Source organism: Aplysia californica, unplaced genomic scaffold (genome assembly GCF_000002075.1).
Source record: "Aplysia californica isolate F4 #8 unplaced genomic scaffold, AplCal3.0 scaffold01011, whole genome shotgun sequence".
Classification (NCBI taxonomy): domain Eukaryota; kingdom Metazoa; phylum Mollusca; class Gastropoda; order Aplysiida; family Aplysiidae; genus Aplysia; species Aplysia californica.
Genome location: NW_004798281.1, coordinates 116,422 through 132,827, shown reverse-complemented (window position 1 = coordinate 132,827; position 16,406 = coordinate 116,422). Strand labels below are relative to the sequence as shown.

Here is a 16,406-nt window from a genome sequence, read left to right as displayed (position 1 = left end):
GGGGGGTAAAGAGTGGAAATGGTCCATGGCACCTAACTCTTCCCCCCCTTCTATTCATATGGATGAAGGAACAGCTAGGGAATAAAAAGCTATCTGAAGAACAAGATGTCAGGTACAATATATGATGCACAATTGTGAGGTGTGCTGACAAAATGAGTTACTTCTCGCTGACCAAGAATGGAGATATCGGCCCAAAATCGACACTGCGGTCAGATTTATAGATATCTAATTGATGCCATTTTTGTTCAAGTCTACCGTGTCTTTCATCATTCCATACTTACAAATTGTACAAACTTCACCTATAAAGTTGATGTATCAATTTCCATAAGGCTAAAATCGGAGAAGTAACTAATTTTGTCTGCACACCTCACAATTCATTACATATATCAACTATTACACTCTTGTTCATGATTCCAAAGAATTTCAACAAAGTCTCTAATAGGGAATTTATGGGCCATAAAGTATACTTTCAAATCGTAGTGATGCCTTACTCTCTAAGTGGAGCTTATATGTAACTACTTATCTCACGACTAGATTGAAGACTCACATTAATGTCTAAAAATAAAGCTTGCATGGCACAGAGCAAGAATACTTGGTTGAAGTGACTGATATTTTTTTTAAAAAGCAGCTTTGAAGCACAGCATGAAAATGGAGATGAAGCAAGCCCAAGTTATCTGCACAAAATATTCTAAAACAAGACGTTACATGCGTTGTTCACAAATACAACAGAAAAAAAAACTTTTAAGCTTTGTGCTTCCAATGCTACCACAATCATGCGACATGAGACATTGGAGAGGATACTATTTCTGATTCACTTAAAGATTAGTTTTCAACTATGAAAGATTAGCACTCCTAAAAATGCCAACTCCAAGGTATACGAGTCCATTTATCTGATTCAGACTGATGGCAGAGCATGGAACAAGAAATGCAGTACCATGTCTCTGGGAATGCAAGTGGTGAAAAATTTCACTGTGCCACAATAATTGTATGGAGAGTTTACATTTTTACTGTGAATAACTTCCAATATATATATCTGTAAAGAATGCATTCATTGAGAGATGGAAACAGTATCACTTTAGTCATTTCACTATTTTTACAACTTCAAAGTTTCATTTCTCACGGTACTTATTTGATCTGACTCTATAGATGTTTATTTTAGCATTAGCCTGAAAGAGATTTATGGCGTTTCGTAGCAACCAAAAAACACAAAACATGAAGAAATCAGCAATAAAAACGCGAATTGATATACACAGAGATGCCAACCACAGAAAACCGAAATGAGTATTGGGAAATATGAAAATGTGTATTTTCACGGGAAAATGTGTATTCCCCACGACCGACCAACTAGTAATAGTAAAATTTACTAGCTCACCAGCTCAAAAAAGGGAGCACACACGTATACAATATACATGTATCCAGTCAACAACATGTCAGTGTTCAATGTCGTACAGGGGTCTTGTTTGACTTAAGTATTTCAATCTATTACATATTTTCCTCTCATTATTATATAAAAAATAAATCCTGCTTTGAGAGTTCAATTAACTCGGAAGGGCCTAGAACAAGAATTTCAACTATCAGGAACCAGTCTAGGTGTCATGATTCATATTATGAACTGACAGACTCAAATTATTGCTCAAACTCAGAGAAGAGAAATAACTTGAAAGGCTCAAGTAGACCCGTGCACTGTGAGAGTTGTAACAACTGTGGGAGGGCAAGATGCAGTGACACTGAAAATCTGCCAGTCCTGAACAGAAAGCTACAATATACACCGTAGGTATAATTTCCTATCACCCATCCAAGTAGATGTAGGTATAATTTACTATCACCCATCCAAGTAGATGTAAAGTAGATGTAGGTATAATTTCCTATCACCCATCCAAGTAGATGTAGGTATAATTTACTATCACCCATCCAAGTAGGTATAATTACTTTCACCCATCCAATGAAACGCGAACACTTTATTTCAATAACACAGATTTGCAAAGTTAAGTATGAGGGGTCCCGATTCCGCACACAGCCTGCACCAATGCGAGCTTAGCAGAAAGCTCTTCTAATTCTAATAACAATTCTGAAATGCGCTTCCAAGTTTTTATTTTTGTCCTCTGGTGTTGCCTTAAACACCCCCCCCCCCCCCCCCCCCGATAGTATCTTAAACCCCAAATAATCAATAATCTCCTCCCCTATTCCGTAGTCATATACTTCGCAACGCCGTTACTCCCACCAAAGACGGTCTTTTACTCACACGATGCCGTATTTATTTATGATGCGAATGCGCGCAGGTTCAGTGACCGGTCACGATGGCGAGCCAGGCAATCTAAAAATCGGACGACACTTGTATTTTCTTTTCTTTTTTTTCCCCACAAGCGACGAGTCCGAGTGTTTATTACATTTTATTTGCACGGCGACATTGCCGCCTCATTTCGTTTATACTGCACAACCTGCATGCCACAAATGTTGCGTTATCAGACAACTGCTGGCAAACTTCTTGATGGTAGCGAAAGCGAAAGTAGATCTTGATTTTCCCAATCGAGCCTCGGCGTCACATACGCTTCTGCTTGCCGCCATAGCTGCCTATACGTGTGAAAGTGAAACGTACTCTCCAGACGGGGAAAAGCTGAACGATTATAATATCACGATCGCGACCGGCAAAAATGAACTTACTGACCTTATCGGACTTGGTTTTCATACAGTATTCCAGTTCTGCGATACTGATACTATTTTAAAAGATGGGACTTGAGGTAATTAGGTTTACTCGCCCAAGCTGAATCTCGTATTTTTCGCATTCCAGTATGCATATTTTTTCATGAAAAGTCGTATTCGCGTATTTTCGGCAAAAAATCGTACTAAAATACGTAAAATCGTACTGGTTGGCATCTCTGTATACATGTTGATTATTAGCAATGATAGTAAATAACAAGATGGGCCACTCAGCCAAAAAAGTGTCCGCAGGAAGTATGCTCTTTGCTTCAGTTGGCGCTGCAGTCTGTTTTGAAGCTCTCTTTCGTTTTTCCAGAAGAAGAATAGGAATAGCACCTCCTTGCGTGCGCAGATCACAGAATTCTACACTTATGTAGAATTCTGTGGCGCAGATCGACTGCTGTTCATCAGCAGTTCGGGTACGTTCAGTGCGGAGTTTTAGTTTTTTTTATATTTTAATGACCTCTCGCCTTTCATTCTAAAGTCAAATTAAACGAAGAAAACCATCACCCTTTCCTCCGGAAGAGGTTTTTTGTCAGCGTAACCATAAAAAAAAGCGTTCTTCCGAAATTTATCCCAAAACTTGCTAGTTTCACTTTAATTTTTTAAAACTCAAGTAGGGTAACTCTGTTCGCAAAGAGTGCGCTTTTGTGAAGAGGGCGCCACCAAATTTTGAGGACGCTTTTTTAATTGGCTCAAAGAGAGAAGTGGCCCATCTTGTTATGTACTATCATTGTTATTAGTTAAAAGTATCGGAATCTCAAACAAGGGTCATCTATGCACTATGTTTTCTGTACTCACTGACATAGGGGTATAGGCAGCGATAGATGAAACCAGAATCATCGATCCAGATCTGAAAAGTCGCATTATGTGCAGGTGCAAAATGTATTTGTGAGAATAATCATATCTTCAATATTGAAACGTCAACCCATAAAGTAAACAAAAAAATCTCAGTGTTAGTGTGGGCCATCCATTGAACTGTTGCCAAAATGAAAATAACCATAACACATTTCCCCTGGATGTCCTTGTTTGAGGTGTGACTGACTTTTAAAAAAGAACAATAGATGGGCAAATTTACTCTGCTCACTTATTTGCTTTTTCAAGCAAGGTAAAAGGCAAAAGTTAACATTATAAAAACCAGAATGACTAAAATCAAAACTTTTTGAAAGACTATATTTATACTTTTTTTTTTGGTAATCCGATACAGTAGACAAAAGAATTGCAAATTTCAATTTCAACTCATGTTGACACCGAACAGGGGCGAAGGCTGACTTGTTTGACAGGGTAATCAAAGTGAAATGGGACCAGATAGGGCCTGTAGATATCACACAAGAATCTTACTCGAGGCGACTCTGAGTTGTGAATGAAAACAAATCCGGAATTCATATTGTATGTTCAACCGCCAAAATAATCGGGAAAGTATCTTATTAAATATCAGTTCCCACTAAAATTAAATTTAACTTTAGATGTGAATACATAAACATAAAGCAAAGAAGCAGAGATGTCAGTACTAGATCTATATGTTATAGATCTACCAGTGATTCTAACTCTTTGGTAGAACATGACAATTATTATTTTTTAAATTTCACATTTGGCTGTTTTTGTTAGCCTTTCGCGGCCAGGAGCTTGTGTCATAATCGAGGTCACGATCTGATTATAGGACGGTAAAAAGTCGAGGAAAAAAAACAAGCACAAGCAGCAGTCAAGAGATTATTAAGAGTTAGTTCCCCTCACATTTGTGAGGTAGACTCGACCAGTGTTAGTTAGCTTACTTAATCAGGGCTGGTGATTGATTTTAACTGTGGCCCCAAAGGGGTGAACAGGGTATATGTGGCAATGAAACAGCTTTGACTGCCATGCACATGTTCCCTTCAACTCTATTCCAGCCTCACTTTATTTGTTGATTACGAACGTCTTTTGACATTTAATTTATGAGGTTTACGTTTAAGGATGAATTTGACAGCGACAATGTTTCAAAATTAGCAGTGATTATTTGATTATATAGACGCTTCGCCCCTGACACTGAATATAATGAAAGTGAAAATTGACCCTTGACTATATTTATACTTTTTTTTTTGGGTAATCCGATACAGTAGACAAAAGAATTGCAAATTTCAATTTCAACTCATGTTGACACCGAATATAATGAAAGTGAAAATTGACCCTTGACTATATTTATACTTTTTTTGGGGGGTAATCCGATACAGTAGACAAAAGAATTGCAAATTTCAATTTCAACTCATGTTGACACCGAATATAATGAAAGTGAAAATTGACCCTTAACTCCCAACCAATCGCTATACTGCAATAATTCTTAAATGAAAATGAACATCTTCAAGAGCAAGTTCACAACCTAACAACAAAGTTAAAATTAAAGCAAAGCACTCTACCATTTCTAATTACAAATGCATTGTCAAAATCTTTGACAAAGGGAACATCAAAAGACAAATTCCACAAGAATCAAATCAAAGGAAAATGAATCATGTGTATAACATAAATGATTAGCATTAACCAGAAGTACCATAAGGCATGAAAGCAAAAAAAAAAAAAAATTATACCGGAAATGACAAGCTTGCAGAAAAATTTAATGTAGGCCTACCCTATAGCTAAAGTACGTACAATTCTGTACAGTGTAGGAACTTAATTCCTCCAATCAATATTACAAATATAATTATATATCCATATTTCTGAAACTTGCTCTGCTCCAATTATTTGGTGTTTGCCTGACAATGTGGTCTAAAAAGTTGAAATCTATTATGCACAAAGGCACCAACAAAGAAGTGAACAAAAGGTCAATGGAATAAATTTCATAGAAAGGGTCGGATGAGTGCATTAATGTTGTTAAAGTATTCATGTGTTCTCTACGATGCATATTTCTCTGACTTTCTGTCCTCATTTGTGACTTCTTTATCAACTTTGACAAACACAAAGACTTTTAACACTAGTTTTAAAAAAATGACAAAAGCCTAGTATTAATACTGTTACAAATATGAAATGTATCTTAAACTACATCTGAAACCAAAAGTATGACAGGATTAAGACAAAATGAAATAACATTGTACAAAGCTAACCATGAATATATAACAATGCGAACAATAAATAATAAACATTCTATGTTATTCCACGAAACAACTTTACTGAAGAAAAGTGTCACAATTTCTAGCAGTTACTGCTCAATGCAGCAAGATAATTGCTAACTGTGTATTGCACTTCAACTTTTAACTCTTTATACTTCATATAAAGAAGAGTAAAAGCTCTCGTAGGTATGGCTTCATTCCCGCAGACAATTGCATTCTTGCTGTACTTGTCAATATAATGGTGGATGTGGCTAATTGGTCCAATTCATGTCACAAAATGCTGGTTGCAGTTAAAACAAGGTTAACCACTTTTTTCCCCTTCTTCTTACCTATGCTAGAACTCAGGGGGTAACAGACTGTAAGAACTTCATCTCACAGTGCAGTTGATTTTAATTTACATGGCCATGTTGTCTACATAGAAAGTAGAATCATCCCTTGCCTGACAGGCAGCTACATGTCATTTTCGAAGGTACTCTTGAGATTTAAACTCAATAGAGTAGCTTCAGCTTTAGGAAGAAATCGATTTTGAAATTTGTGCAGATGGCCGCCTGAAGGGCCAAATATTTTCAATTTTAAAACCACCAAGCCGACACTGGTGGGGATCAAACTCTGGACCTCAGGGTTCACAGGCGAACACCGTATCTCTTGAGCTACTGACTTCCCAAGGTTGTCCTTCTTCAGATAATGCATAATAGTCCATCATAACTACATTTTTTTCTTTCATTTTAGGACTGGTAATAACTTATCTAGGATGTTAACTTTTTTAAGTACTCTGGATCCAGTAGCGTAAAGACTACCAGATATCAGAAACAACAACAAAATACGGATGCTCCTCTGAGGCTTCATTCTAATTTAAAGGCAGCAAAGGAGTAAAATCATGACCTTTAGATAAAAGTATTATGAATTTCAACTCATTAATAGCTTAAAATTCTTCTTAGTTAAAGCACATATATGTAACAAGAACAGACAGTCCAATCACTAACCCTCTCTTTTCCATTTCTGGGACAACCTCCTTACACAGCATGAAGGATGACTTCACATTCAAATCAAACATCTGAAACAACAACAGATTTTAAAATCAAGACTTTTACAAACTCATAACTGATGTATTAACCAAAGAACTCGAAACTCTGAAAGAAAACAAAACAGCTGCAAAACGACCATCTTGGTTTATGTTGAAGAGCTTTAGTAATATATTTGATGGGTGTTCTGTGAACTAAAGACTAGCACATTGCGTGACTATGACTTTGTGACCCCAACAGCTTTTTCATCAAAAGGTGATATAATTTTCCAACAAAGACAGCCTTCTTGGCATATTAATTATATTGAAGAAAAAGCAATATTTTATCAAAACACTGTAGTATTTTGACAATGCATATACAGTCGAACCTGTGTAAGATGGCCACGCATGGTCGAGGGGAAGAGTGGCTGTATAAGACAGGTGGCCGTCTTAGGCAGGACTGATCAAAATATTAAAAAAACCCAACTATTTACTTCTGAGGTTCCAATTGGAGGTGGTTGCATGCTTCTGACTGATGAAAATGTATTGTTGTTGTTGTTGTTTTATTTCTTTTAAAAGGGGGGGGGGGGGGAGGATAGGACGATTTTTGTGGGACTTTTTATCGTTAGTTTTATTTTTATTCTTAAATTATGGTTCCGGGAAAGGTCAAAACGAAAAGAAATGTTTGACGAGGAAGGCCAAGAGTCATAGTAAAACAAATAAATGGGTCGCCACCACTCGGCAACACTTTTGTCGCAGGTTTGTGTTGACTTCAATTGTTATGGACTTGGTTTACAGACTGAGTTGATGGCGGGCCTTATAGGTTATGACGGATCACACGCTTCCCTTACCAGCAGCTGAAATTTATTGTTACCCATTGGTCAACTTGGGTAAACATTGGGAGTGATGTAAGCAGCATGACCGCTTCATCCATTGGAGGGACCGACAACAATGACAGGTGAATGAATTACAGTAGTCTCCGCCTAAACGCACGGTGCTTGGAAGGGCTCCTTAGCGTGTGTTTATACGGAGCGTGCGTTTACATGAACATTTGCAAAGGGAAGAAAGGACGCAGTCATCTCAATTCCTTATTACTCTAGTAACCTCCCTTGGAGGGAGGGGGTCATTTTGGCAGATAATGTGACAACACATGACTGTTTTGTGAAGGATTTCCAGACTGGGTTTAAGAATACGAAGGCGTTGAATGGGGGGTGGGGGTGGGGGGGTGGGAGACAGACTCAATGTAATGAATATGCACTATAAACGTCGGGAACAGATAGTGTGAGAGGAAACTGTTACAGATAGTCATAGATCTAGTCATAGAGACGGCCCATCCATGTGGCTTTCCAAGCGACCACCCCGACCGTAAATTCATGCAGAATCATAGATCTCTACTTTCAGAGAAACATTTCTCTTGTGATTCGTTGAACAAGTACGTTATAAGTTCTTCGAGCCCAGCTGCTTAGGCTTACTTGGCTACTCTTTAATCCTATAGAGGCCTGTCTAGTTTTTACGGCATTTACGCATTTCGCGCATCAGGCCTAGATCTAACTAATCATTACATGCAGTCACAAGATACATTATATGTGAATGTGTCAGTGGAAAGTTGGATGTGAAAACGCTGTCCATCGGCATCACTGTCTTTGTTCGGCGTGAGGGGGATGCTTACCAATTTTCTAGGCTTGTCTTATGCAAGCTGTGCAGGTTGTAGTGAAAATTTCCCCTTGTCAGGCTTTTCTTGTTGGCGTGTTTCGCGGATCGGAGCATGCGTTTAGAGGGAGTGAACGTGCGTTTGTACGTCTAAATTACATTGTAAAAAACCCGTCAGAAAACGAAAGCGTGCGTTTGAGCGGAGCGTGCTTTTGTACAGCGTGCGTTTAGGCGGAGACTACTGTATGAGGGCTTGTCCACAACGTCAGGGGAAAATGCATAATTTTTTAGAAAGTCTGGCCGCCTTAGGCACGTAGATTTGGCCATGGGTTGATAAAATAGGGTGGCCGGGGCCGCATTGGACAGCTGCCCGTTTTACACAGTTAAATTATATAGAAAAACTCCAGGGGGAAAATGGAAAGTGGCTGTTTGAACAGGTGGCCGTCTAATAGAGGTGGCCGTCATGGCAGGTTCGACTGTAATTTTGCTCCATTACGTAACTGAAACTTTCTACAAAAGATGCGAAAAGGTTCATGCTATATTTCAGAGAGCTTTCATTGCATAATAAACATAAGCAACATACTTAAACAAACAAAGTTGATAATAATACCTCATCGAAACACTTTAGAAAGAACACAAAACTATCCATAGTGCACAGTGAAGTCTATCATTATCATTATTTCTATTGAAAATTTATTTTACCTTGTCATAGGAATCTTCAGGAGTCTGCAAAAGACAAAACACATGAAAAAAACAACCTTAAAACAGATAATTTACAGCATGGTACAAAAAACAGTACATTTCTTTCAAAAGACTTTATCTACATACACTGTTCACTCATTCCTTTCTTGTTTATTTACAAAATGTTGATAGAGTTTATATATCTACATCAATCATTTACTTTCCAGACAATTATTCTTTTTCTGTAAAAACATTTAATCCCTGCAAATATGTGTCAGTCATTACCTTTCTTCATAGCGGATTATAGGATTTTGAAACATTATTTTGCAGTTACAGCAAAGGTGGAACAAACCAGAGATCCCATAACTTGAACTTCTTACTTTAACTCCCTTGACAAATTGAAATGAGGTTTTGTGAGTCTAATGTTCCATTCTAAAATTAATATGAATCACTCTGAGCCTCCCTTCCTGTAGATATTTATCAATGACAAATCTCAGTTGAACTATCAGTTTCCATCCTTATCATAGGTAAAAATAAGAAGTGTCGATATTCCATTCCCTTTAAATATTAAGCTGTCATTTCAATAAATCTAGAGGAAACAATGTACAGATAATTCCTCACATTCAAAGTCGGGCCAAAGTAAGTGCTGCTGGCTGCATTGGAAACAAGAACATCTATGCCTCCAAACTTCTTGACAGTCTGAAAAACAAAGGAACAGTTCAAGCCAGATTAGAAGTAGCATTCAGGGGGCAAACACAGAGCCTTCCAAGAAAAAAGTTGTAAAAGTATCAATGTAACAATATATGAGCTAAATACATCCGTAAAATTGTTTACAAATAGGAACATTTTCTCAAGACTTATCCTCCTGACCCCAATGCTATTTTATGAGCTATGCCTTTCCACTGAAATAGCCAGTTACACCAACATTTACAACAACAAAAACTTCTCAAGAAAGACAGAACTTTTCAAATTTGCAAAAACCAAAAAAGCAACCAAAAAAATATCAGCATCAAAGATTTTCACCTTCTGAAGGGTTATCTTTGAGCCACATTCATTTGTTTTACAGAAGTTACTAAAAGCACAATATTTTCTTCTGAGGAAAATCAACATCATACTGTCCATTTTAACTTCATAAATTAAATTTCACTTTCTATAAAAAAAAAAAAAATGCCCACAGTAAAGTAAGATGCCGATTGGGGTATAATAGAAATGAAGGACTTGTATACATTTGCATAAAGGATCCATCTAGATTTTTTAATTGAAGTGAGCATTCTACATAATTTAAAGATAGATTGAACAAGAAAAATAAAAAAAATTAAAGAACAAGAAAAACACAATTACTTCATTAAACAACTTGGAGCGGTCTTCCTTTTTCGCCACATGACATACAAGACCTTCCACATTGAGGTTCTCCTGCTTCAAGGCCTTCACTGCATTGTCCACATTATTCTGTTTCCGACTGCTGACCATGACTTTTGCTCCATCTTGGGCGAGGCGTCGTGCTATGGCAAAGCCAATTCTATTACAAAAGAGCATAGAAGATAATAGTAATTAAAGACAGACAAATATTACTATACCAAAACAAGTTTTAGAGGTAAAATAAATAAAAAGGTAGACTGTTCAAAAATCAACCACAAAGGTAACGCAGTCAAAACACAGAATAAGAGGACCTCCAATAGCATACTGATGATGAAATGGAAAAAAAAAAGCTTTAAAAAAACAGGTTGCTCGAAATTAGCACTATCTCAATATTGACTCCCTCTCAATGAAAAAATGAATTCATTTTTTTAATTTGTGGGATGATCTGGAAAAACTAAAGGGAAGACATACAGTCATGGACTAAGTGACAGAATTTTAACCACTTACCCGTTTCATATCTTTTGTCCATTTTTGCTGTCGATAAATTATAATAACAATGTCTTTTACTGTAGCTAAGCTTTTATCTGTGATAATAGTCTCGATCAAAGTGGTTCAGGAAAGCTAAATACTGCGAGCCGGTGTTAGATTTCAGTTCAAATAAATCAACAACTTTGCAGACAAATGTACGGCAAACTAAAAATCTGCTCTCCTACCTGAAGCAGCCAGACTCAATCCATCATGACAAAGATGGCCAGTCAAGCCTCATGATTCTCATTTTTCCACTCAAATCATTGATATTTCTTCTTTTTTTGGGGGTTAAATCTGTGAAAAGTTTCTGAAATGCTAAGACTGGGAAGACCAAGAAAAAATATTCTATTTCACAAGATTTTCCTGCAGGTTTGGGAACTTTTATAGAATTTTTTTTTTTGGCTCAAACATCTTTCATACCAGTTAATGAACACATTTCTGTGTGGATAGTACTGAAAAACGTTGATTTAACACTTTCCCTACCACGAGCGACATCGTGGACCTGGCCTCGCTGGACCGAGAGCCGCAAAATACGGCTCGGGTGGCTCGCTATCTATTCCAATCCAGTAATGATAAGACACGAAACTCTCGGCCGTTCTATGTTTTCAAAATAATAAAATAGACTTCTTGTTAGCAGATACAAAAGAAAATATAGCACTGAGAGACGATTTTTTTGTCATTTCACCGCTTTTTTTGTCCCCTGCGAAATGAAAATATGAGAAAAAAATCGCTCCCCTGACTTCAGTATATGTTTTATATTTTCACTTCAATATTAGGTATACATACATAACTTTCAGCATTTCTTCGCATTACTTGAGGCAACCTACCTGGGAAGTTTGAAAGATGCTGTTGTTGTTATTTTTTAGATATGACCTTTCAAAGCTTGAAAATTGTAGATTTCAAACAACACCTTCAATATTGCATAATCACTTTTAGAAACCCCAAAGTAATATAATTGGAATAAATCTTCAATACTGTATTGCCATCTGATAGATTATTTTTTAACCTTCAGTTTGATGGGCCATAAGGTGTGGTTTGTGTGTGTTTAGTGGGATGTTTTGACATTTTTCTTTGGCGGGGTAGGGGCGTAAAAATAGGTCAGGGAAAAGCCCTGGGCCAGTGGTGGATTTTGGCCTGGTAGGAAAAGAGTTACGGCAAAAGGGATGTAAATTTTCAGTTTCCATGGGCTCTCAAGTTTAGGAAATAACTCAACTTTGGCGGCCATTTTCTTGCTAATTTTACCTCTGAAACCAGGCTACCCCACCTCCTTCAAATCACCAATATCTTGACTTGTATCCAAGATAAATAGATTGTTTTCATCAAAAGCAAGGCAAATGGACAATCTTTAAGATCATACCAATAACTCCATATGCCCCCAAATTGACGACAGCCTGATTCCACAGCGTCATGACACATATGTGCCCACGTCTGGCAAAGTTGCTTTGGTGCTGGCTGCACCCAGAATATGAAAAAGTCATGCATCTCTGACTTTGACACCGTTCCAGTTGGGCAGCTTGACTCATAATGAAAGGAAATGTCCTTTTGTAAGGCCCTAAAGAGGTCATTGCAAACCACAGTCAAAGATGACTGGTTCTCTAGTGTATGGCATATAGATTTGTACTGATCTCTTTTCAGCAGACTCCCCCCACCTCACCCCCTCTGCAAGACTGTTTGCTAATATAATTTGTAAAACGATAACATACAACGTCCAACAGCATTTTTGAAGCTCTCAAAATCTGATATCAGAGTTGAATAATTATAAAGCACAATCATCGCTAAGTAAACTTATATTCAGTGCAAACTGGACAGCCAGATTTTACTTGATGGATGGGACAAAAGCTACCATTTTGACATTATATGACCGATTCAACTCGGAACATTAAAAATCAAAGGTGCTTGATATTGAAGGTCACAGTCAAATGCAGTAGTATTGTTCCAAAATAGTTTTTGTCCCTCCAAGAAGGCTGGCCCTGACTCAATCCAATGAATCTTATTTGTAGCATGCACTGGTAATTGTATTAAGATGGACTTCCTTTCTGATAAATTAATATTAATTTTTCAACAGACTCATATGGCTCACTAGGAGGCTGATGCACATGTTTAACTCTGGTTAGGAGAAACACAGACATGCTCTCTAAATTTTCATTATAATGTCAATCACATGCCATTGTTAAGTTAACTATGACAAATTAACTCCAAAACATTTTGAGACGCCATTACGTCTATAATACTCAAAGAGGAGGAACAAAGTTTGGGCAACGCAATAGAGAAGAGTAACAGAAGGGTGAAGGTAAAGTAAAAGTAATACAAAAGTAGTGCTAGTAAGTAACTTAAGAAAAAGCCTCATGTCACTCATACCCATCTGTCGATGCTGTCACAATAGCCACTTTGCCTGCCAGTTTTCCAGCCATGATTGAATCTGAAAGATAAAATGACAAAGCATATCGTTGGCAGGGAAAAAAAAAAGACTGCTTCATTCTTTTAAAAATTATACTTATCAAATTAAGTAGTTTTTCTTGCTTTTAGTCAACATTTAGAATTTGAATTTCGAAAAAATATTTCTCGAGCACATGCAACAAATAAATCAAATTCTGACCAAATCTGAAGAGTGCTGACAAATGAGTCACTTCTCAGGTTCGAGCCTTATGGAAATAGATACATATCATGCTCATAGCTTAGGTTTTTACAATTTTATTAGTATGAAATAATAATAAAAGGCATGTTATACTTAAAGAATATGGCATCAATAAAAAAATCTACAAATTTAACCCTAGAGTCAATTTTTGGCCAATACGCCATTTGTGGATGGTGAGAAGTAACTTATTTTGTCAGCACGTCTCACAAATGGGCTGATTACAAAGCAGAATTTTTAGATTTTTACCCCTTCTCTCTTTACATGTGCTGTATTTTAGAGGAAGAAAGTGCAAAGGAAAATTGGCAGCTGGTGAACAAATTACAAGTTTACAGCATTAGATTCTTGGACTTGAGCATACTGAATGAAAAGTCTAATATGAGACACTGAGCAACCCCCCCACCCCTTTACTATGGCCAGTTTCGGGGCTTTAAAGGGATCGAACTTATTTCCCCCAACATCCTCAAGTTTAGAATAGAGAAAAGAAAAATAGCAGGCTAAATTCAAAGCTCACAGGTGACACTACTGCAACCCCCTACCTCCCACACCTTCTTATTAAGGTCAGTTTATAATTAGAGACTTCACAGCTCTAGGAACCAGCATCTCCTCCCATGCCCATTCCCAGCCATCAAATAACTAAATAGGAAACAATAAATTAAATGTTAAGCTCAGGGGGCTCTTGTGGTCCAGCGGTTAAGGTATTTGCCTCTCATCAATAGGTCCAGGGTTCGAAACCTAACAGCAACTAAAAATGTTCTCCTTTCACCACTTTTCCTGATCTCTAACCATGTTCTGTTGTCTGCTTTCGTCTCCAAGTTTTGCCCCTACCCCTTTGGCCCCCTCCTCTGGGCTCCCAACTCTTTTTGCAGCCTTTCTACTGTGCTTCACCTTGGCTCTTTCTCGCTGCTGTCTTTCAGCCACACCCTCTCCGAAAATGGTGAAAAATCTAATCTCTGACCTCCAGTGTGCAAGTTGCGCATGTTTACTCTTTATCTCAGAGAGGGGTACCGCTACGCTGGGGCCCTATTTTGGTTCAAAATCTTAAATTGACAAACATCACTAATTTGGTCATTCAATTAAAACAAGGGAACCTATTTCCATAGTTCTTATTCTTAGAAATGAAATTGTGGTAAAAATGACTTGTTTTCGGCAATCCGAAAAGTAATTTGATGTTGAAGTCGTCGTAAAGGAATGCGCCCGAGCACAGTGATTCTGACCGTGAGCTGCAGGGAGTGGCTAGCCGGAGATAATGAGTAAAAGATCCTTTGGTGGTCCAAATCGATAAGAGTAGGCTTCGGCTGCCACCCAAGCAAAATTCAAAACTGATTCCTACCAACCCGAAAATTTTAAATGTGACTGGCGCGCTTACATGAAACGCATGCAGTTGTAAATGCTGTAAAACATTTACCACCCCCCGCCTAAAAAAAAATCCAATTAAGCATAAAGTGAAGATAAAGTTCAAACTTGACCACTCGCAATCCCTCCTAATCCCCTCTGTCAGTTTGGGGCTTCAGAGGATGTGTTTTATCACTACACTGGCATATAAAAGTCTTTTTACTTGTCTATTGCTATATATAGCACAGCACAGTATACATGCAGTATAGTGTGCAGATTTAGTCTTGCATCTTTTGGTCTTTTCTCAGTAACCCTTTCGCAGGTTAAGAAAGCTGCCAATGTCTTAGAGAAAGCTCAATGCATGCACCCTGCAACTGAAAGAGGTAACTGAGGAAAAACTTCCAAAAAGTGAACGTAGCTACAAGCATAGCATTCTCGTTTTCTCAACTCTCTAATAATGTCGTCCAAGTTATTTTCAAGAGCAATCTCTCTGTGGTGCCACAGGTTTCGGTTTTTATGAGACCTCCAGTGCAGATGCAAGGTCTAATACATTAATTGTAATGAAGTGTGAAGGCAGAGATTTAGATCCATGTAGATCTAGTCTAACTAGTATAAATTTTAGATAATATATCTCTATAGGCCTAAGGCTGATTATCATTATAAACAAATATTTAGCTGTTCTATCAATAATACGGAGTGTCTATGTACACGGTAACCGGGCACCTAGCCTCAGTGTCTACGTACACGGTAACCAGCAACTGGGCATGTAGCCTGGTCTCAGTCAGAGTGTCATGTACACGGTAACCGAGCATGTAGCCTCAATATCTACGGACACAGTAACCGGCAACCGGGCATGTAGTCTCAGTGTCACATACACAGGAACAGGGCAGTTCAGAACTCCAAGTTCAGTTTTTATCACCCGGTGATGCCTTCAACCCCACCCCTCCCCCTGACAGTACCTTTAAAAAAAATCAATTATCCCCCCATCCTGGAGCCCTATAGATCTACTTCGCAGCGCACAGACTTTGAATGAACTTTGGTAACCCCAACCTGTCCTCATTATGTATCGCGAACACACAGGTTCACTGACCGGTCACAACGGCGAACCCGACAAGACACTTTCACATATAGATCTATATGACTTTCTTTTTTCGAAGTGACTATTTCTCCGAACGTTCAGGAAAATAAAATTTACTATTTCTCTGAATGGTTTCCGATCTAGTCTAGAGATTTTTTGGTTATTTGAGAGATTTAGGTGCCATCCTTTCATTCTGTCATTCTGTGAGGACTGGGAAGAAGCATTTTTGGCATCGAATTCAATTTCTAGAGCGAGAAATATTTAAATGTCTGAATATTGGGTAAGATTGTACTTTACCGGACCACCGGTCGGAACTACTTTCGCTGTGGCGCCCCTGGTGCCTAGTGGCCCGCTGTTCTTCGTTTCCGA

The 16,406-nt window shown here is 38.0% G+C and overlaps 1 protein-coding gene across 2 annotated transcripts in view; it reads right to left on the bottom strand.

The window, feature by feature from the left end:
- LOC101862311 (dehydrogenase/reductase SDR family member 4) overlaps positions 1-13,432 on the bottom strand; it is a 26,347-nt gene extending 12,915 nt beyond the window's left edge. Inside the window, exons 1-6 of one of the 2 annotated variants that reach the window (XM_005111133.3) lie at positions 13,351-13,431; positions 10,447-10,624; positions 9,727-9,804; positions 9,127-9,150; positions 6,758-6,828; positions 3,499-3,550 (exon numbers count right to left, since the gene is read on the bottom strand). In XM_005111133.3, coding sequence (XP_005111190.1) covers positions 3,499-3,550; positions 6,758-6,828; positions 9,127-9,150; positions 9,727-9,804; positions 10,447-10,624; positions 13,351-13,403 — 456 coding nt within the window. In that variant the 5' untranslated portion in view covers positions 13,404-13,431. Of the gene's footprint in view, positions 1-3,498; positions 3,551-6,757; positions 6,829-9,126; positions 9,151-9,726; positions 9,805-10,446; positions 10,625-13,350 lie in introns of both variants that reach the window. The other variant, XM_005111134.3, reaches the window with a different exon arrangement.
- Positions 13,433-16,406: the final 2,974 nt, after the last annotated feature.